Source organism: Scyliorhinus torazame, chromosome 3, assembly GCF_047496885.1.
Source record: "Scyliorhinus torazame isolate Kashiwa2021f chromosome 3, sScyTor2.1, whole genome shotgun sequence".
Taxonomy (NCBI): Eukaryota; Metazoa; Chordata; class Chondrichthyes; order Carcharhiniformes; family Scyliorhinidae; genus Scyliorhinus; species Scyliorhinus torazame.
Genome location: NC_092709.1, coordinates 249,791,877 through 249,813,135, shown reverse-complemented (window position 1 = coordinate 249,813,135; position 21,259 = coordinate 249,791,877). Strand labels below are relative to the sequence as shown.

General features: G+C 48.5%; 1 protein-coding gene across 1 annotated transcript in view; it reads left to right on the top strand.

Annotated features, from left to right (window-relative positions):
* The window catches only part of atp8b5b (ATPase phospholipid transporting 8B5b), a 502,620-nt gene that overhangs the window by 462,186 nt on the left and 19,175 nt on the right, over nucleotides 1-21,259 (top strand). Inside the window, exon 26 of the mRNA XM_072497094.1 lies at nucleotides 3,052-3,190. Within this exon, the coding sequence (XP_072353195.1) occupies nucleotides 3,052-3,190 (139 nt within the window). The remainder of the gene's footprint in view (nucleotides 1-3,051; nucleotides 3,191-21,259) is intronic.

The window sequence follows — 21,259 nt, the reverse complement described above, 5'->3', positions numbered from 1 at the left end:
GTTGCCCTGCCCATATTTGCTGGGGTACGGAAGGATCAAGGACCGTTGTGTTGGGCACTGAGGGGGTCTAAGGTTGCATTGAGAATGGCACCCCGATCTCTTTCTGCACTGGTGAGCTGCAACTGAGTGTATTCCTTGCTGAGGCCTGAAAAGAAAGCACCGGGAACAATCAAACAGACTCTGTTTTTAGTTAGATCGTGCCCTAATTATAACAAGGCTCAGAGCCTCAATATTCCTGTTAGCTTGGTTCCTTTGAGGGAGAGAGCTGACTGGGGGTGACTTAACCTGAAGATCACCACACCTCAGACAAGGGGCAAAGTTTAGAAGGTGGGCCTTCATGAATATTCCCAGCCCATATGGAAATTTAACCTGCGCTGTTGGACTCACTCTACATCACAAACCAGTTGTCCAGCCAACTGAGCTAAACTGGCCATCTCACTGTAGGAAGAAGGTGATTCTTCCAGAGTGGGTACAGAGGAGATTCACCAGGATGTTGTCTGGAATGGAGCATCGGAGCTATAAGGAGAGACCGGACAAGTTTGGATTGTTTTCTTTAGAGCAGAGAAGGTTGAGGGGAGGGGGGGATTATTGAGGTATATAAGAGTATGAAAGGGTAAATGGGAAGCAGCTGTTAACCATGGTTGAAGGGTCAATCACAAAGAGGCATAGTTTTCGGACGAGGGGCAGGGGATTCCGAAGGGATTTGAGAAAATGAAATTCACTCGGAGAGTTGTGAAAATCTGGGGCGACATTCTCCGACCCCCCGCCGGGTCGGAGAATCGCCGGGGGCTGGCATGAATCCCGCCCCCGCCGGTTGCCGAAGTCTCCGGCACTGGATATTCGGCGGGGGCGGGAATCGCGCCGCGCCGGTTGGCGGGCCCCCCTGCTCGATTCTCCGGCCCGGATGGGCCGAAGTCCCGCCGATAAATTGCCTGTCCCGCCGGCGTAAATTAAATCACCTACCTTACCGGCGGGACAAGGCGGCGTGGGCGGGCTCCGGGGTCCGGCGATCTGACCCCGGGGGGTGCCCCCACGGTGGCCTGGCCCGCGATCGGGGCCCACCGATCCGCGGGCGGGCATGTGCCGTGGGGGCACTCTTACCCTTCCGCCTCCGCCACGGTCTCCACCATGGCGGAGGTGGAAGGGACTCCCTCCACTGCGCATGCGTGGGAAACTGTCAGCGGCCGCTGACGCTCCCGCGCATGCGCCGCCCGGAGATGTCATTTCCACGCCAGCTGGCGGGGCAACAAAGGCCGTTTCCGCCAGCTGGCGGGGAGAAAATTCCTCCGGCGTCGGCCTAGCCCCTCAATGTTGGGGCTCGGCCCCCAAAGATGCGGAGCATTCCGCACCTTTGGGGCGGCGCGGTGCCCATCTGATTGGCACCGCTTTGGGCGCCAGTCGGCGGACATCGCGCCGTTTCCGGAGAATTTCGCCCCTGGAGTGCACTGCCTCAGAAGGTAGTGGAGGTTGGAAACTTTACAACGTTTTAAAAAGCACTTGGATGAGCACTTGAAACACCATCACATTCAAAGATATGGGATAAGTGCTGGTAAGTGGGATTAGTGCAATATTAGGGGTAGTTATTGTCAATGCAGACTTGATGAGCCTTTTCTGCGCTGTACGACTCTATACCTCTATGACAACCCGTTCACAATTTGTAGAGGCACTTATCTTCTCTTTGGCCTGTTATTTTCAATGAGACATTTGAACTCAGCTGCTTTACAGAAGCTAGTGCCATAAAAAAGGAGGCATAGCCTCCTTTGCTCCACTCCTTTTACACTTCTCTGCCAGAACTGGGGACAAACTTTGAGGGGAGTACAGTGTTATGGGCCAGGTTTTAGAGAACCTCAAAGTGTATCATGGAGTTCACCTGACCTGCAACTTTTAATAGATTGTGGTATGGGGAGCACACGGCCCACTCTGCAGGTGTGGTACAGCAGAAATGGAAAAGTATTTTTCAAGCAAAACAGTGTTTATTCTATAAACTCAAGTTAACCTTTTTAAAACATACAGTGAACATCTTAGCAACCATCAATTCAAATATAACCCCCAAAGAATACAACACTAAGTAATCCTTAATAACTTCCCAAACAACATCCAGAAGACAAAATAAACACCTTTTAGCAGAAGCACATTAGGTTTACATTCACTACTGAGAACATTTATAATTCTGAATTCACCAAATGATCAAGAGATAGTCTTTTCATGGCAGAGAAATCAACAGTACACCTGCTCTGTCTGGCTTCAGCTCCAGCACTGAAAACGAAACTAAAACACACCCTGCAGCAAACAGCCTAAAACGAAAGTAAAAAGCTGACAGACAGCCCAGTTCCACCCACACTCTGACATCACTGATAAACACCTATTTCTTAAAGGTACTCTCACATGACAACAGGAGAAAAGATACCTCGGGGTTCAAGTGTATAATTCCCTTAAGGTGGCCAGGCAAGTTGAAACAGTTGTTTGTTTATTTGTTTGTTTAGTTTATTGTCACATGTGGTACAGTGAAAAGTAATTTTCAGCATGCAGTTCAAACAGATAATTTATTACATGAAAAGAAAATACATAAAAGGGCAACACAAGGTACACAATGTAAATGTTGTTAAGAAGGCTAGGGTTTATAAATAAAGGCATAGAGTATAATAGCAAGGAAGTGATGGTACACCTATACAAATCAGTTTGAATTTAGAGGGTACAGAGATAGGGCTGGGGAATGGGACTAGCTAGGTTGCTCTTTTGGGAGCCGGTGCAGATATGATGGGACAAATGGCTTCCTTCTGTGCTGTAGATAACAAACAAATAACAAACACTTCCCTGCCTGAGTCTCACCCAGCCTGTGTCAGGAAGGTCAGCTGAGACAGGCATTTAAAAAGTTAAGCATGGGTAAATCGATACAGAGTGGCAATCTGTCACTGATTGCCACTCTGAGGAAGTTATGGTCCAAGTATTGCTGAAAATTACACATAATCCTTCAAAAGACTAAAATGTATATTTACTGATGAATAATAAATATAAAATTTTGACTTCACAAATCTTGCTTCTTGCCAACAGATTGCATTGGATACAACATATTGGACAGCTATCAACCATTTTTTTATCTGGGGAAGTCTTGCTGTCTACTTTGCAATAACGTTTACGATGTATAGCAATGGCATGTATCTGATGTTTCCAACATCATTTCCCTTTATAGGTATGTACTTTTAATGCAGTTATTATCGATTTCTTGCTAAAAGTATCTTGCAACATTATGATATTGGCGAAAAATGATACTCTTTTACCTATTTTTAAAATTTCATTTGACTATGATACTCATTTGTAATATTTCATCTAAACACTGGATGCAAATAAGGTAATATATAGAGGAAATAACTAGCAGAGAAAATAGTGAGCCCCTTACACTGAGTTAGAGGATGGAGGGAGTTAAATGATCAAATTTACAAAATACCATCTGAATCGATACAGCAAGTGTATCCATTTTTGCTGTAGCCTTGTAAGCTGAAGGCATGGAGCTATTAAAATTGGAAATGCTCAAGAGACCACAGAGATTTAATGGGGCTGTAAGATTGGAGGATTGGGGTGGGTGGGGCCATGGAATGATTTGAAAACAAGGAAGAGAATTTTAAAATGAAGGTATTGCTTAACTGGGAGTTGACATAAATCAGCAAGCATAGAGGCTGAACAAAATTTGGTGTCATTTAGGATGTGAAAAGCAGATTTTTGAATGACTTTTAGTTTATGGAAAGTGGAGGGGTGACGTTGGCATCATGCTACGTAATATCCCTGGATTAGTAACCCGGAGGCCCAGGTTATGCGCTGGGCACATGGGTTCAAATCCATTACAAGAGCTGGTGGAATTTAAATTAAATTAATAATACCTGGAATTGAAAGTTAGTCTCCATAATAGCGACCATGAGACTATCATTGGCTGTTATTAAAAACCCATCTAGTTCACTAATGTCCTTTGGATAAGGAAATCTGCCAACCTCACCTGGTCTGGCCAATATGCAACTTCAGACCCACAGCAATATGATTGATTCTTAATTACCCTCTGAAATAGCCAAACACGTTAGTCAGTTTGAGAGCAATTATGAATGGGTAACAAATGTTGTCCTAGCCAGTGATGTCCATGTCCTTTCAAAGAATAATTTAATGACCTCATAGTAGGCTGGTGGTGAACGAACATAGATTTATCTATATAATTTACTGAAGCCTGCACAAAGCAGCCTATCTCTCCGAGTTATGACACCCCGCCACAAAAGTTCAGAAGTTGCCCTTCAGCCGCCAATAGTAGATTTCTTTGCACCGCTTCGCCTCCAGCTGCATTTTTGCCTGTGGCGGCCCTGGGTCCGGTGTACTGTATCTATTAGCCAATCACCATTTCCTGGCTGACTACCAAAGAGTTATCGCCGGTTCCAGACATGCCATCGTCCACCTGCACAGACTCTTCTGCGTCCATCTCAGATCCAGAATCATGCTCCTCTTGTTGGACAGGCCGTGGCTACCCAGACAGCTGAGCCCCCAAAGCGAGAGGTGGTTTCTGGTGGGGCGAAGGCGTTATCACTGCCGGTCGGGTGTCGTGAGGGCGGGCTCACACTTCATCAGGCAGTCCAAGTGTTTTCTCTGGATCCTTCGCTGAACCTGGACTTTATATGAAACTGGGCCCATACGTTCCAGTAACACACACGGGAGGCACCATGCTCCATCAACAAAATTGCGAGCATAGATGACATCCCCGGTGTGAAATGCCTGTCCTGGCGTGAAACGTCCGCTCCGGCACCCTCAGGCCATGTTGCCTCTTTTGCATGTCCTGTTGCCGCTCTACTTTGTTGCTGAAATTAGGAAAAGTCAGACTCAGTTGAGTCCTGAGCCTTTGGCCCATTAGAGCTCCACAGGGACATTTCCTGTCATCACTGTGGCATCATATGATAACTAATTGCTTTTTCAAGCCCCTTTTGAAGGTCTGAAGTGATCTTTCAGCTAGTCCATTGGATGAGGAATGATATGGAGCAGTTCAAATATCCTGAGTGGTGTTCCGCCGCATGCACATGGCAAATTCCTCGTTCGTGAACGGCGTCCCATTATCCATCACTAGGCCCCCCGGGGTCCAAAAGGTGCAAAGGTATCCCAGAGCTTTTCAATCATGGGCCTTGATGTTTTGGAGGTATCTTGCATACTTCCAGCCACTTCGAGTTGGCGTCCACAATCAGAGGTAACGTGGACCCTATGAACGGTCCTGCAAGATTCCCCTGGAGGCAAACCCATGGACATCCCGGACATTCCCAAGGGTGAAGGGAGGCCTTTGGTGGGAGTTTCTGAAGTTCCTGGCACGCTGAGCAGCTTTGCACAACTCTCTTGATGTCTCGATAGATACTGGGCCACCAGACATAACTGCGGGTCAACATTTTTATTTTCGACATTCCCGGATGGCCACTGCAGGTCATGTAGCAGGACAACCTGATCCTGTGGGAGATGACCACACAGACTCCCCACAATAGAACTCCATCCTCCAAAGTGAATTCAGAGACCTTCTGGGCAAAAGACTCAAGGGTCACCAGAAAGGCCTCCTTTTTCCCGCCGCTCAACACCTTGAGGCTTAGCTTCGACAATTCTGGGCCCCGCTGTGTACACACCCAAGCAGCCATCACCAGCAAGGTGCCCATGAGGTTGAGTGTCGCAATCACCTCATCCGCCACTGATTGCTCACAGGAAATGGCGGGCGGCTGAGGGCATCAGTATGGACAATCTTCGCACCCGGATGGTGCTGGAAAGAATATTCATACGCAGCGAGCAGGAACACCCAATGCTGGATCCTAGCCAATGCTACTGACTTGATGCCTATATCCTCCCTGAAGAGGCCGTGCAGCGGCTCGTGGCCCGTCATAATAAAAATACGTCGCCCATAAACGTATTGATGGAACTTCCTTATTCCAAAAATCACAGCTAAGACCTCCTTCTCTATCTGCGCGTGACAACGCTCCATGTCCACCAGGGTCCTTGAAGCTAATGCATTGGGGCGTTCCATGCTGTCGTCCCATTGATGTGCCACCACCGTCCCGATGCCATAGGGGGAAGCATCACATGTTAAAATTTGGGCCTCGCCAGATCGTAATGCTTAAGAAACTGCTTTGAAGATAGATGCTTCTTTTTTTACACAATCAATAATATACACGAACAGCAACCAAATATAAACACCTTTCAAACAGTTTGTCAATTTTCCCTTTTTTATCCCTTAAGCTACCCCTACACACCCTTCCCCCCCCAACCCCCCCCCCCCCCCCACCCCCATCATCTGCTGGCGACAAATAGATCCTTAAATAAAGGCAGAAGGGGCCTTCATCTTTCATAGAACCCCTTCCCGACCCCTTGAGTGCGAACTTGATCTTCTGCAATTTTAAAAATTCATACAAATCCCCAAGCCACGCATCGATCCCTGGTGGCACTGCCGACCTCCAACTCAGTAAGATTCGCCTGCAGGCAATCAGAGAGGCGAAGGCCACGACATCGACCCCCCCCCACCCCTCCAGCTGCTCCGGCAAGTCCGAAACACCAAATATCGCCACAAAAGGGTACGGCGATATCCTCAACCCCTCTATTTCATCTGAGGAAGGAGCAGTGCTCCGAATGCTTGTGTTTGAAACAAACCTGTTGGACTTTAACCTGGTGTTGTAAGACTTCTTACTGTGCTCACCTCAGTCCAACGCCCGCATCTCCACATCACCCTCTATTTCTGACAGAGTCTCAAAAACCACTATCCAGAAACCCACCAACTTTGTGAATGCCTAAAACATGTGAGCGTAATTCGCCAGTCCCACATCTCTCGTATACATCCTCCACCTCCAGGAAAAATCCACTCATACCACCTTAAACTGTATGAGGCTCATCCTAGAACAGGATGAGGTCGAATTTATCCGGTGCATAATTTCACTCCAGGCCCCCCACCCCCGGTACAAAGCTTAATTCTACCTTATCTCGTCTATTGGAGCCTTCTCCATCTCCACAAACCACCGGTAAATGTCACCAAACCCCCCCTCTCCCAGCTGATTGTGAGTTAGCAACTTATCCAACAGCATATGCTTTGGCAGCTGAGGGAATGAGGGCAGCTTCTTACATGCAAAATCCCAGAACTGAAAAAAATCTAATTTGTTTCCCCTTGGCAACTCAAACTTCTGCAATTCCTCTAATCTCGGAAACCTCCCCCCTACGAACAGGCCTCTAAGCTGCTCTAACCCTTCCATGTGCCAACTCCTATATATCGCATCCATCTTGCCTAGTATAAACCTGTTGTTCCCACATATTGGGGCCAGTACTGACATACTCCCTAGACCAAAGTGCCGCTCAACTGATTCCATATTTTGAGAGATGACACAATGGCGGGACTGCTAGTGTGCCTACCCAGCGAAAACAGGAGCAGGACTGTCACCAGGACCCTCAAGCTCAACATGAAGCGTCCTCCACCTGCACCCATTCTGACCCCACTTCCCCCCACCAGCGTCTCACCTTCTCCATGTTTGCCTGCCAAAACAAATTCCGAAACTAATTTATCCACCCTTTGGAATAAAGCCTCAGGAAGGAATATTGGAAAGGACTTAAAAACAAACAAAAGTCTCGGCAAAACGTTCATCTTCACCATCTGTACCCTCTCTGCCAGGGACAGCAGCAAGGCATCCCACCTCTTCAGATCCCCTTTGGCGCCTTCTACCAGACTGGCCAGGTTCCATTTATGCATTGTGGCCCAGATACCGAAACCTTGGGCGGGATTCGCCCCTACCCGGCGGGGCGGGGGGTTCCGGCGTATTGGAGTGGCGGGAACCACTACGGCGTCGGGCCGCCCCAAAGGTGCGGAGGGGCCAAGCCCACACCTTGAGGGGCTAGGCCCGCACCGGAGTGGTTTCCGCTCCGCCGGCTGGCGGGAAAGGCCTTTCGCGCCACGCCAGACGGCGCCGAAAGGTCTTCGCCGGGCGACACATGCGCGGGAGCGTCAGCGGCCGCTCACGGCATCCCCGCACATGCGCAGGGGAGAGGGTCTCTTCCGCCTCCACCATAGTGAAGACCATGGTGAAGGCGGAAGAAAAAGAGTGCCCCCACGGCACAGCCCCGCCCGCGGATCGGTGGGCCCCGATCGCGGGCCAGGCCACCATGGGGGCATCCCCCGGGGCCAGATCGCCCGCGCCCCCTCCCCCCAGGACCCTGGAGCCTGCCCGCGCCGCCTTGTCCCGCCATTCAAAAGGAGGTTTAATCCACGCCGGCGGGCGAGGATTGACAGCGGCGGGACTTTGGCCCATCGCGGGCCGGAGAATCGCCAGGGGTGGGCCCGCCGACCGGTGCGGCGCGATTCCCGCCCCCGCCGAATCTCTGGTGGTGGAGAATTCAGGGCACGGCGGGGGCGGGATTCACGCCAGCCCCCGGCGATTCTCCGACCCGGTGGGGGGGTCGGAGAATCGCACCCCCTATCTTGGTCAGCTTGAATGGCAGGGCTCCCAGATTCGCACTCCTCCCCTGGGCATTCACCATAAATACTTCACTTTGTGCCACATTCAGTTTATACCCAGAAAAAGTACCAAATTTCCCTAGTAGGTCCATTACTTTCCCCATGCACTTCAGCGGGTTTGAAACGTTTGGCAATATATCATCAGCCGACAGTGACACCCTATGCTCCCTATCTCCCCTTACAATGCCCTTCCACTCTCTTGAAACCAGCAGTGCAATGGCCAAGGGCTCAATAGCCAAAGCAAACAACCATGGGGACAGCGGGCATCCCAGCCATGTACATCTGTACAGTTTAAAATACCCCAAATTCGTTACGTTCGTTCTCACACTCACCATGGGGGATGCATACAGCAATTTCACACATTAAATAAATGTTGGTCCAAACCCAGACCTCCTCAGGATCTCAAACAAGTTCCTCCATTCTACCCGGTCAAAGGCCTACTCTGCATCCATTGATATGATAACCTCTGGTGCTCTACCCCTTGACAGGGTCATTACCACAACTACTCCTCTTAACAAATCCCATCTGGTCCTCCGAGTCCTCACACAGACTCCCAACTGACTCACCAACACTGTTGCCAACACATCTGTATTCAACAGGGAGATGGGCCTATAAGACCCACACTCTGTTGGATCCTTATCCTTCTTTGGGATCAAAGAAATAGAAGCTTGTGCCAATAACTCATTGTACATTAGGGGGTGGCACGGTAGCACAGTGGTTAGCACTATCGCTTCACAGCTCCAGGGTCCCAAGTTCGATTCCAGGCTTGGGTCACTGTCTGTGCGGAGTCTGCACGTTCTCCTCGTGTCTGCGTGGGTTTCCTCCCGGAGCTCCGGTTTCCTCCCACAGTCCAAAGATGTCAGGTTAGGTGGATTGGCCATGCTAAATTGCCTTTAGTGTCCAAAGAGATTGGGTGGGGTTGCAGGGTTACGGGTATGGGGCGGAGGTGTGGGCTTAAGTGGGGTGCTCTTTCCAAAGGCCGGTGCAGACTCGATGGGCCGAATGGCCTCCTCCTGCACTGTAAATTCTATGTCTACATATCCAGGAGATGGGGCTTCAACTCTGCCCAACACTGGTTGTAAAATTCTACCGGAAAGTCTCCGGCCCCGGTGCCTTTTCCGATTGTGTCAACCATGCACTCCCATTATTTCTTGCAAGCCCAATCCCTGTCTCTTTCTATTGTCCACCTCCAGAAACACCAGCCCATCTACAAAATGCCCCATCTCCACGTCCCCCCCGGGGCTCAAACCTGTACATTGATTTTTGCCGAGATTTTTTCCAGAGTCGTCATCAACCCACCCCCTGCCTTCCTCACCTGCGCAATCTCCCGTGTAGCTGCCTGCTGCCTCAATTGATGAGCCAGCAGCTGACTAGCTTTCTCCCGATACTCATACTGAACCCACATCCCCGAACAGGCGCCAGAATGTGGCGACTAGGGGCTTTTCACAGTAACTTCATTTGAAGCCTACTTGCGACAATAAGCGATTTTCATTTTCATTTTCATTTCATTTTCACATCACACGGTGAAGCTGACCTACTGCCTTCCCTGTTGTCACTAGGTCAAACTGTCCCTGCAATTTATTTTGTTCAGCCAACAAGCTCCCTAGTCCAAAGATGTGCGTGTTAGATGGATTGGCCATGCTAAATTGCCTCGTAATGTCCAGGGATGTGCAGATTAAGTTACATGAATAGGGTGGGGTGGGCAGGGGAGTAGACCTGGGTAGGCTGCTCTTTCGGAGGGTCGGGGCAGATGGACCAAATAGCCTCCTTCTACATTGTAAAGATTCTATGATTCTCGTCGGGGCCACCGAGTGCCGCCGATCCACCTCTACAATAGCATTCACTAACCCCTGCCTCTCCTCCCTCTCACCTTTGTCCCTTTGGGCCTGATAAGAAATAACCCCCCTCTGGACCACCACCTTCAATGCCTCCAAGAATGTGGAGGAGGGAATTTCCATGTTCTGATAAAGCACCACACAGTTATTAATCACCAAGGCCACCTACTATCATAACTTTTTATCTGCCAGGACCGCTGAATGAAACCTCCACGCTGGTGCCTGCTCCCAGCCTGTCTCGAACCTCACATCCATTTAATGCTGCGTGTGGTCTGAAATCACTATTCCTGCATATTCCATCCCCACAACCCCCGACAGCACCGACTTCCCCACCACAAAATCATTGGGAGTATACTCGATTTACATGGGAGAAGAAGGAGTACTCCTTCTCTCCTGGATACCTAAACCTCAATGGGTCCACCCCCCATCTGATCCATAAATATCCCCAGCCCCTTTGCCATCCCCGACTTGGCCATTGACTTGGGGCTGGAACTATCCATCCTAGGGTCCATACATTCAAATTGCCCCCCTTGATCAGCTGATGTGAATTCCAGTCTGAGGTGGACGCTAACATCTTCTCAACAAAATCTGCGTTGTCCCAATTGGGCGCATATACATTCATTAAAACAACCAACGTCCTCACCAGGTCCCCACTCACCATCACAAACCTCCCCCCCCCCCCCCCCCCACCCCGGGTCCCACACCTGACTGGCCACCACAAATGCCACCTTTTTACTAATCAGGATTGCAACCCCCCTCGACTTATAGTCAAACCCGAATGGAACCTTTGCCCCACTCATGCCGAAACTCTCCCTTGATAAAGTCCATCAACTGCTTCACAAAGATGGTCTGCAGCTGGTGGAGGATAAGGTTCACGCTATAAAGGTGGCATGACCCCCAAAGAACTCCGCTGAACGATGCTTGTTTTTGGGAAGACGACGATGTCCCTTCCCCCTCCACCATTTTCTCCATTTGGTGCGCTACGCGTGTCCTCCTACTCCTGGGCTAGGGCTTTTACCAACTTTTGCCGGGTGTGATACCCCACCGACATTCCACTCAGGGGGAGAAACCAACGCCCTCCACTTACATCTCACGTTTTGCATAAAAATCATCCATTAACTGGGTAGAAAGGGCAAAATGAAATGAAAATGAAATGAAAATCACTTATTGTCACAAATAGGCTTCAAATGAAGTTACTGTGAAAAGCCCCTAGTCGCCACATTCCGGCGCCTGTTCGGGGAGGCTGGTATGGGAATTAAACCATGCTGCTGCCCTGCCTTGGCCTGCTATAAAAGCCAGCAATTTAGCCCTGTACTAAATCAGCCCTAAACCAACTCTAAGCAGGGGCCATCTTGTTTGCGGCCGATCAGTGGAAGTGCTTTTTAATGGCAAAAAACACATTGTCTTGAGAAGCGCTCCAGCACCACTCCTGGACATCCTCACACCACACGGAACAGAGCTAGCTGAGTGGCCAGGTTGGCAATGATCTTCTCATAGTAGTTGATCAGGCCCCAAAACGACCGTAGTTCAGCGGAGTTCTTTGGAGTCCGGGCACCTTTATAGCGCGAACCTTATCCTCCACCAGGACCAGACCATCCTTGTCAACGCTGTAACCGAGGTAAGTTACCGCTCTAGCACGGAAAACACACTTACTGCACTTCAGCCTCGTTCCCACAAGTGAAAGACGCCGAAGCACTTCCTGTAGGCTCACCATATGTTCTTTCTCTGAAGGTTTTGTAATAAGCACGTCATCCATATAGATGGCCACCGTCAGTAGGCTCTGTAAGATATTCGCAATCATGCACTGAAAAATTGCCGAGGTGGACAAAATCTGAAATGGGAGGTGGGTGTACTCAAACAATCTGCGATGCGTATTGATCCGGGGTGAGCTGTACCTGCAAGTAAGCATGGCTCATGTCCAGCTTCGTGAAGGAGCACCCCCCAGCCAATTTAGCATACAAACCCTCGACCTGGGCCATTGGGTGCCAGTCCAAACATGAAGCCCTGTTCATGGTGAGCTTGAAATCACTGCAGAGCGGGACACTTTCATCAGGCTTCATCACCAGCACCACAGGCATGGCCCATTCCGCAAATCGAACAGGGCATATGACCCCCAGATCCTTCAGGCACCCTAGAAAACACTGCACTGAAGCACGAGAATTCATAAGAACCTTGAATGCCTTACTTTTAGAAAACAGCTGAACACGTGTGACAAAGATTAGACAGTAAAACAAAATTATCCTCAAAAATTCACATAAAGACAGCTATAAATGTGATTAATAAGACTTATTACAAAAAATGTTTTTGTGGTATACAATGGGCAATACCAGCCTCTTTCAGTGAGCCACAGAGACAAAGTTCATGAGCAGAATCGTCCCAGAAATTGGCAATGTCCAATTTCAGCTGAGGAAAGTGGCGTTTGGCATGCTGCTGCCAGTGGTGGGTTTGCCCACTTTATTGCACAGCACTTAGTTCAAAAAATGAGCAGACACAGGTTTTAGGTTGGATCACTAGCATGACGACCACTGATTCACCCATCCTGCCAAGAGATTTAGTAATTCTGGCACCATATTTATAGGGCACCCCTGTACAGAGCTAGCACCTCAAGGAATAGGAAGCCACAGTGAACTGATGGTTGCCAAAGCCAAGAAGCACGCTGCTTCTAAATTCAGTGATGCCTCCCTTGAGCGCCTGTTAGAAGCAATGGAAGCCCGTCGTGATGTCCTCTACTCCCCACTCTAGGTGAATACCACCAAGTAAGGACATGAAGCCAGCATGGGAGGCAGTGGGAGTGATGGATAGCACCAATGCCCTCCAAAAGAGAGCAATCATCCAGTGCCAAAAGAGGATGAATGATTCCTCTATTCCACCAGATTCCTCTATTCCACTCTTCTCATCAGTCTGACCTCACACACTCACAAACCCATCACATATTCACAGGGATCTCACTCAATGCCAGCTCAAGCGATACCACCACTCATTCTCCCACACACAGCTAGGGCCAATCTTATCACTTTGTCAGCATTAAAAGGGCTATAAATTAAACCGAAAATGGTTCAGCGATCAGTACTACTCAAGGACTATAATGATCCAGCGATCAGTACTACTGAAGGACTATAGTGGTCCAGCGATCAGTACTACTGAAGGACTATAATAGTCATCAGATCACAACATTAGGAGCATGTGAGCTTGCAGTAACTGTCAAACACAGAACCTGTATGATTACATTTTCCATAATGGAGACAGAACACAAATCGCTCATAGGAGTGGAAGCGTGTGAAGCACTTGGACTCGTTAAGTGGGTTTACAGTGCAGAAAGCATGGCACACTACCAACATGCATCCATCATAAAGGACTTTTCGAGATATTTCAAGGTTTTGGCACTCTGCCTTTCATGTACCGCTTCCAATTGAAGGAGAATGTGAAGCCAGTTGTACATGCACCGAAACGTGTACCTGCTCCACTGAAGGACAAATTGAAGGCCGTGTTAGACAGATTGACAGCCCTAGGAGTCATCAGACGCATAGAGGAACCTGCGGACTGGGTTAACTCTATGGTGTGCGTCAAAAGGTGGAATAATGACCTACGGATATGCATGGACACCAAAGACCTGAACCTTAACATCAAGGGAGAGCACTACCCGATTCCGAAGAGGGAGGAAATAACTGGAGCGACATGTTTCAGCAAATTGGATGCATCACAAGGTTTCTGGCAGCTCAAGCTGAACAAAGCGAACATGAAACTGTGCACGCTTAACACATCCTTTGGGTGCTATTGTTTCCCGAGGATGCCATTGGCATAATTTCTGCCTCAGAAATTTTCCATCATGCCATGGAGCTCATCGTTGAAGGTTACCAGGCATCCGAGTCTATGTGGATGACATAATAATCTGGGGATCCACATGCGACAAGCATGACAGATGGCTTCTCAGGGTCTTACAAAGGATAAAGACAAATGGCCTGAAGCTTTGTAAAGCAGAATGTCAAATTGGGGTTGACAGCATCACCTTCTTGCTCTCTGCACAAGGTGTGCAGCCAGATAAAGAGAAGATAAAGGCTATTTTGACGATGCCAAGTCCCACTGATAAAAATGACATCTTACAGATATGAGGGATGATCAACTTTGTTGGCAAATTTATTCCCAACCTGGCATCTAAAACTTCATCTCAGAGATACGATAAAAATGGACGCAGTGTTCCAATGGTCTCCCAGGCATGAGAAGGAGTGGCAAGTATTGCGTATCTCATTGACTACTGCACCAGTTCTAGCATTTTTTGACCCTGCGAAAAAGTCCAAAATTTCAACCGATGCATCTAAGGATGGTCTGGGATGGACTGAGTTGGCCCATCATTATGACGTTAAGCACATTACGTCAAGTCCTTTATATCCTCAGTCAAAAGGGAAGGCAGAAAAGGGCGAGCACATTGTTAAATAGCTGCTAAAAAAAGCCAGACAGCCAACAAGACATGTATCTGGCACTTTTGAGCTATCATTCGGCACCACTTATCAATGGGCTGTCAATAGCACAGCTGTTAATGAATAGACAGTTATGAACAACCCTGCCTTCCATTGCAACTCACCCTGTGGATCGTGGACTGCAGTGGAAACTGCTTCTTCAGAAAAGGAAGCAGAAAGGGTTCTACCATAGATCCGCAAGGAAGCTCCAGCCACTGCATCCAGGTGATATAGTTAAACTGGAGGATGCCAATGGAAATGGATGGTCAAGGCTGGCAAAGGTACTGAAGCAGACTGGTCCACATATGTTTCTTATCATCACTGAGGTTGACTGAGTCTTGCGAAGAAACCGAAGAGCACCGTTGAAAGTTCAACATCCCTTCATTTTGAGTCTAACAGAAGAGTTGGTATGTAATCCCCAAATACTTGAAGAGGATATAGACCATCCTTCAAAGCCAGTGATCAGAGAAAGATCCGCAGCAATAAATACAGAACTAGTAGGACCACCAATGATAAATAACGATATTCAACCGTTGCTTAGGAGATCAACCAGATTACATTGTAAACCTGAAAGACTGAACTTGTAGTGATCTGTGCACGTACATGTTTAAAGTCATAATGCATATCATGTTTTGTAAAGCAGTTACATTTGTAAATGTTAACATTTCCAAAGGGAGGGGGATGTGGTGATATGAATTTGCATATCAATGTATATAGTTATCTATCAATGTAAATAATTATTGGTACAACCTCCGTCCAGCAGGTGACGATAGAGATCACTCCTATTACTCGAGTGATTCAGCAGTTGGTAGTGAGTCGTACTAGAGGACAGTCGCACTAGAAGTAGTTCCAGGAGAATTCACTGAATTCAATTATTAGTTACCGTTTGTATTATAGTTCATTAGTTATCTTTCCACGTGTTTGTCTTGTTCATAAATTATCCTACTAGTCAAAGAACTGGATGATCTGTGTTGATCTTTACCACGGTCATAACACAGAACATAACAACATTTACATAAGTTTTATCAGAATTTATGAGTATCCCCACTGCATGCCATCGTCAGCCTCCTGGAATGTCGGGCCTATGGCCATCCACTGCATCTCCATGAAAGGAACTTATCACAGAGGGTAAATGCATTGCCACCAGCCAGGCGGCAGTCAAACACTCAGAGATGCAAATTGAGGATGTATGGAATGTCTTCACTGCATGTCGTCACCATCCTCCATGACTCTAGTGGCTACAAAGGCACTCCGAGCATGCCTGCCTCACCTGGACATCGCAGTGGCCTCTTGGCCATAATCCTCACCTTCGAGGACCTCCTCACCCTCATCGCTGTCAACATCCTCTTCATTGAAGAGGATGTGTAGCACCTACATCTCCTCCTCAGGCAGTTCCTCCCTTGTTGCAGCACCAAGTCGTGTGAGGGCACAGCAGGCAGCAACGATGTGTGACATCCTCTGTGGACTATATTGCAAGGCTCCAGCAGACTGTCCAGGCTTTGGAATCTCATTTTCAACATCCCAATAGTTTGCTCCACCAAAGTGCGAATTGGAGCATAAGCCTCATTGTACGTTCTCTCTGCTACCTTCCGAGGCCTCCACACGGGCGTCATCAGCCACATCCTCAGTGAGTAGCCCTTTTCCTCGAGGAGCCAACCCTGTGGCCTCTGTGGACCTTGGAAGATGTCAGGGATCTGAGAGCAGATGAGAATATAGGAGTTGAGAACACTCCCTGGGAGACGTGTGCAGACCTGCAAGATGCATTTCGCATGGTCGGAGACAGCTAAACATTCAACCAGTGGAAGCCCATGCGGTTGACATTGTTGACTGCTTGTTGCCAGTGAGATCTGGGAGCAGTCAATGGCACTCTGCACCTATGGAAACCCAGAGACTTGCACAAATCTTAACGCTCTTGCTTCCTGGCTTGCCTGATCGCAGTTGAAATGCACAGAGTTGTGTGCCCTTGCAAAGATGGCATCTGTGACCTCCTGGATGCACTTGTGTGTGGAGGCCTGCGAAATCCCATAGAGGTCACTTGTGGAGCCTTGTAAGGAGCCACCAGCATAAAAACTGAGCGCCCTGGTCACTTTCATGGATACTGGCAGTGGATGCCCTCCAAGTCCTCTTGATGCTAAATCCTGCAGCAGGTGGCATATGTAACCAACCAGTTCTCTGGATATGCGTAGTCTTTGTTGGCACTGGTTCTTGGCCATCTGCAGGAATGTCAAGCAGCGTCTGTAGGCTCTGGTCTACTGATGCACCAAGGGCGACAGCTCTCGGGTTCATCCTGAGCGTGCAGAGAGAACCATGCTGACCTTTGCTCTTGAGAATTCCTGGTGAGCTAAGCTCCGCTGTTGCATTCTTCTCCAACTTCTCTTCTGCCTGTAAGCAATCAAGTTGACTATACCGAGGGAGCCACTTCTCTAAGACTGACAGAGATCCAACATCCAATCCGTGAGCGCCTCCTTCGGGTGCCTACGGAAGCAAGTCTTTGATGACCGCGACACCAAGATTCTCATGTACAAGGTGGTCATCCTCCCAACTCTTCTATATGGCTCAGAAACGTAGACCACGTACAGACGCCAGCTCAGGCCCCTGAAGAGGTACCATCACTGCTGACTGAGACCGGTTCTCCGCATTAACTGGGAGAATACGGGTACTAGCATCAGTGTCCTTGAAAGAGCCAAGAGCACCAGCATCACGGCCATAATCATCCGTAATCAACTCCGCTGGGCCGGCCACGTGGTTAGGATGTCAGAGTCCCGAATACCAAAGCAAATCTTCTTTGCCCAACTAAAGGAATGATTTGGAGATGCCGGTGTTGGACTGGGGTGAGCACGTTAAGAAGTCTTACAACACCAGGTTAAAGTCCAACATGTTTGTTTCGAATCACTAGCTTTCGGAGCACTGCTCCTTCACCTGAGGAAGGAGCAGTGCACCAAGAGCTAGTGATTCAAAACAAACCTGTTGGACTTTAACCTGGTGTTGTAAGACTTTTTACTGAACTCAAGGAAGGTTTCCAAACAAAAGCAGAACAAAGGAAGTGCTTTAAACACATACCCTTAAGGGCTTACCTCAAGAAATGCAACATTTAAAAAAAATATTTTTATTCTCCTCCTTTTTCACATTTTCTCCCAAATTTACACCCACCAACAATAAACAATGAGCAGCAATGAATACAATGTCAATCCCCATATCAACAACAACAATCCCATCCTCCCACCAAACCACCAAACAGCAGCCCACGTGTTAACATAAACAAATAACAAAAAGGAATCAAGAATCACCCGTAGTCATCATTAACACATACAGTCCCCTGCCCCCCCCTAATGTTCGATGTTATCCTATTCTTGAAAGTGCATAATGAATAACGCCCATGAATTGTAGAACCCCTCCATTCTTCCCCTCAGTTCAAACTTAACCTTCTCAAGAGTTAAGAATTCCAGCAGGTCCCCCTGCCAAGCCACGGCACAAGGTGGAGAGGTTGATCTCCATCCCAACAAGATCCGCCTTCGGGCGATCAACGAGGCGAAGGCTACAACATCTGTGTCCGCACCCGTTTCCAACCCGGCTGGTCCGACACCCCGAATATGGCCTCCTGAGGGCCCAGGTCCAGTTTCACGTGCACCACTTTAGAGATTACCCTAAAAACCTCCTTCCAGTAATCCTCCAGCTTTGGACAGGACCAAAATATATGAACGTGATTGTGTTCCCCCCCCCCAACGTTCACACACATCTTCTACCCCCTCAAAGAGCCGGCTCATCCTTGCCCTTGTGAGGTGTGCTCTATATGCCACCTTCAGCTGTATCAGCCCCAACCTCACACACGAGGATTCATTCTCCGGAGCACCTCACACCAGAACCCCTCCTCCATACCCTCTCCCAACTCTTCCTCCCACTTTGCCTTGATCCCTTCCAGCGATGCCTTCTCCTCTTCCAAAATAGCTCCGTAAACCGCCGACACTACCCACTTCTCCACCCGGCTCCACCGGGAAGCTCTGTATCTCCTTCCTGGCAAAATCTTGAACCTGCATGTATCTAAACATTTTCCCCCTGCTCCAGCCCATACTTTGCTCCCAGCTCCTTCCATCCTGCAAACCGACCCCCAAGAAACAAATCTTTTAGTGTCTTAATCCCCTTCTCCTCCCATCTCCGAAAATCTCCGTCCCACTTCCTTGGCTCAAATCTGTGGTTCCCTCAAATCGGCATTTCCCTTGACCCTTCCCACAACCCGAATTGTTGGCGAAACTGCCTCCAAATTCTCAATGAAGCTATTTTTACCGGACTCCCCGAGTATTTCCCCGGGGCCATCGGGAGTGGCGCTGTTGCTAGCGCCTTCAATCCCAACCCCCTACACAAACTCTCCTCCATTCTGACCCACTGGGAATCAACCCCTCTGACCCAGCTCCGCATCTTCTCCACATTCGCCGCCCAGTAATAATACATCAGGTTAGGAAGACCCGAACCCCCTACCTGCCTTCCCATCTGTAGCAGCACCTTTCTAACTCTAGCCACCTTCCCTCCCCATATGAACCAGGATGTGGAAATGCCGGCGTTGGACTGGGGTGGGCACAGTAAGAAGTCTTACAACACCAGGCTAAAGTCCAACAGGTTTGTTTTGAATCACTAGCTTGGCCTAGGCTTGCAAAATCCTACCAACTGTCCTGGCTTGAGACAATTCACATTTCTTTAACCTGGGATTATCTCTCTATCCAGTTGCTCAGTCTGGACCTGTAGACTTAATTACCTGCAAAGACCCGCATTCAAAGTATCGTCTTGCATCTTTGACTTTGTCTATATATATGTTTCTGGAGCCCACCTCTTCATTCACCTGAGGAAGGAGCAGTGCTCCGAAAGCTAGTGATTCAAAACAAACCTGTTGGACTTTAACCTGGTGTTAACCTTCTTAATATGAACCAAATAATAATTTCTTCAATCTCTCTGAAAAATGCCTTTGGCAGGAAAATCAGCAGGCATTGGAAAATAAACAGAAATCGCGGCAACACATTCATTTTATCCACCTGTACCCGATCCGCCAGTGACAGAGGGAGACCATCCCACCTTGCCAGAGCAGCTTTCACCCTCCCCACCAAACTGGAAATGTTGTACCTAAGGAGCCCCCCCCCCCAAATCCTGAGCAACCTGCACCCCAGGCATCTCAAGTGAGTCCCTACCCTACGGAATGGCTCATCAGCCATGCAAGAACCCATAGAACTCATGACCAGTAACACAGAGTTTCTTAGGTGGACAATCATGCTTGTTAGCGGGCAGCACCTTAGCAGAGTGGGGGCAGCACAGCAGCATAGTGGTTAGCACTGTGGTTTCACAGGGTCCCAGGTTCGATTCCCTGCTGGGTCACTGTCTGTGCGGAGTCTGCACGTTTTCCCTGTGTCTGCGTCGGTTTCCTCCGGGTGCTCCGGTTTTCTCTCACAGTCCAAAGACATGCAGGTTAGATGGATTGGCCATGCTAAATTGCCTTTAGTGTCCAAAAAGGTTCGGAGTGGTTATTGGGTTAGGGGGATAGGGTGGAAGTGAGGGCTCAAGTGGGTCGATGGGCTGAATGGCTTCCTTCTGCACTGCATGTTCTATGTTCTATGAGCGCCGAAGAAGAAGACGACTAGCCAAAGACAACAAATTTATTTTCTTTGACTACACTGTGGTTCTAGTGAGATATGATGGGATTTATATTTATGTCTCTGGATTATTAATCTAGGCCTCTGTATTACCAATCAAATAATATAACCACGAGGCTGCCATTCCCATTATTCAGCTTGCTGTCACAATGCTTCTATCCTGTGACACTCAACTATTCCTCCAAGTGTTGAATTCACAGGAATGTGGCATGTTGACTGCTAAGGAATTTCTGATTGATGACACACAGGTGTAACCAAAGCAAGTTTGATTTTTGAGCACATTATTAGGCTGCTGAAGCAGTCCTTCAATTGGAGGGATCTAACATGCACAGCGTGTCTCCACATTAGAAGAGTGTGCAGAATCCATGTGTGTAGAATCCATCGTTAAGGATGAGATTTCTAAATTCTTGGAAGTGCAGGGTCAGATTAGGACAAGTCAGCATGGATTTAGTAAGGGGAGGTCGTGCCTGACAAACCTGTTAGAGTTCTTTGAAGAGATAACAAATAGGTTAGACCAAGGAGAGCCAATGGATGTTATCTATCTTGACTTCCAAAAGGCCTTTGATAAGGTGCCTCACAGGAGACTGCTGAGTAAAATAAGGGCCCATGGTATTCGAGGCAAGGTACTAACATGGATTGACGATTGGCTGTCAGGCAGAAGACAGAGAGTTGGGATAAAAGGTTCTTTTTCGGAATGGCAACGGGTGACGAGTGGTGTCCCGCAGGGTTCAGTGTTGGGGCCACAGCTGTTCTCTTTATATATTAACGATCTAGATGACAGGACTGGGGGCATTCTGGCTAAGTTTGCCGATGATACAAAGATGGGTGGAGGGGCAGGTAGTATTGAGG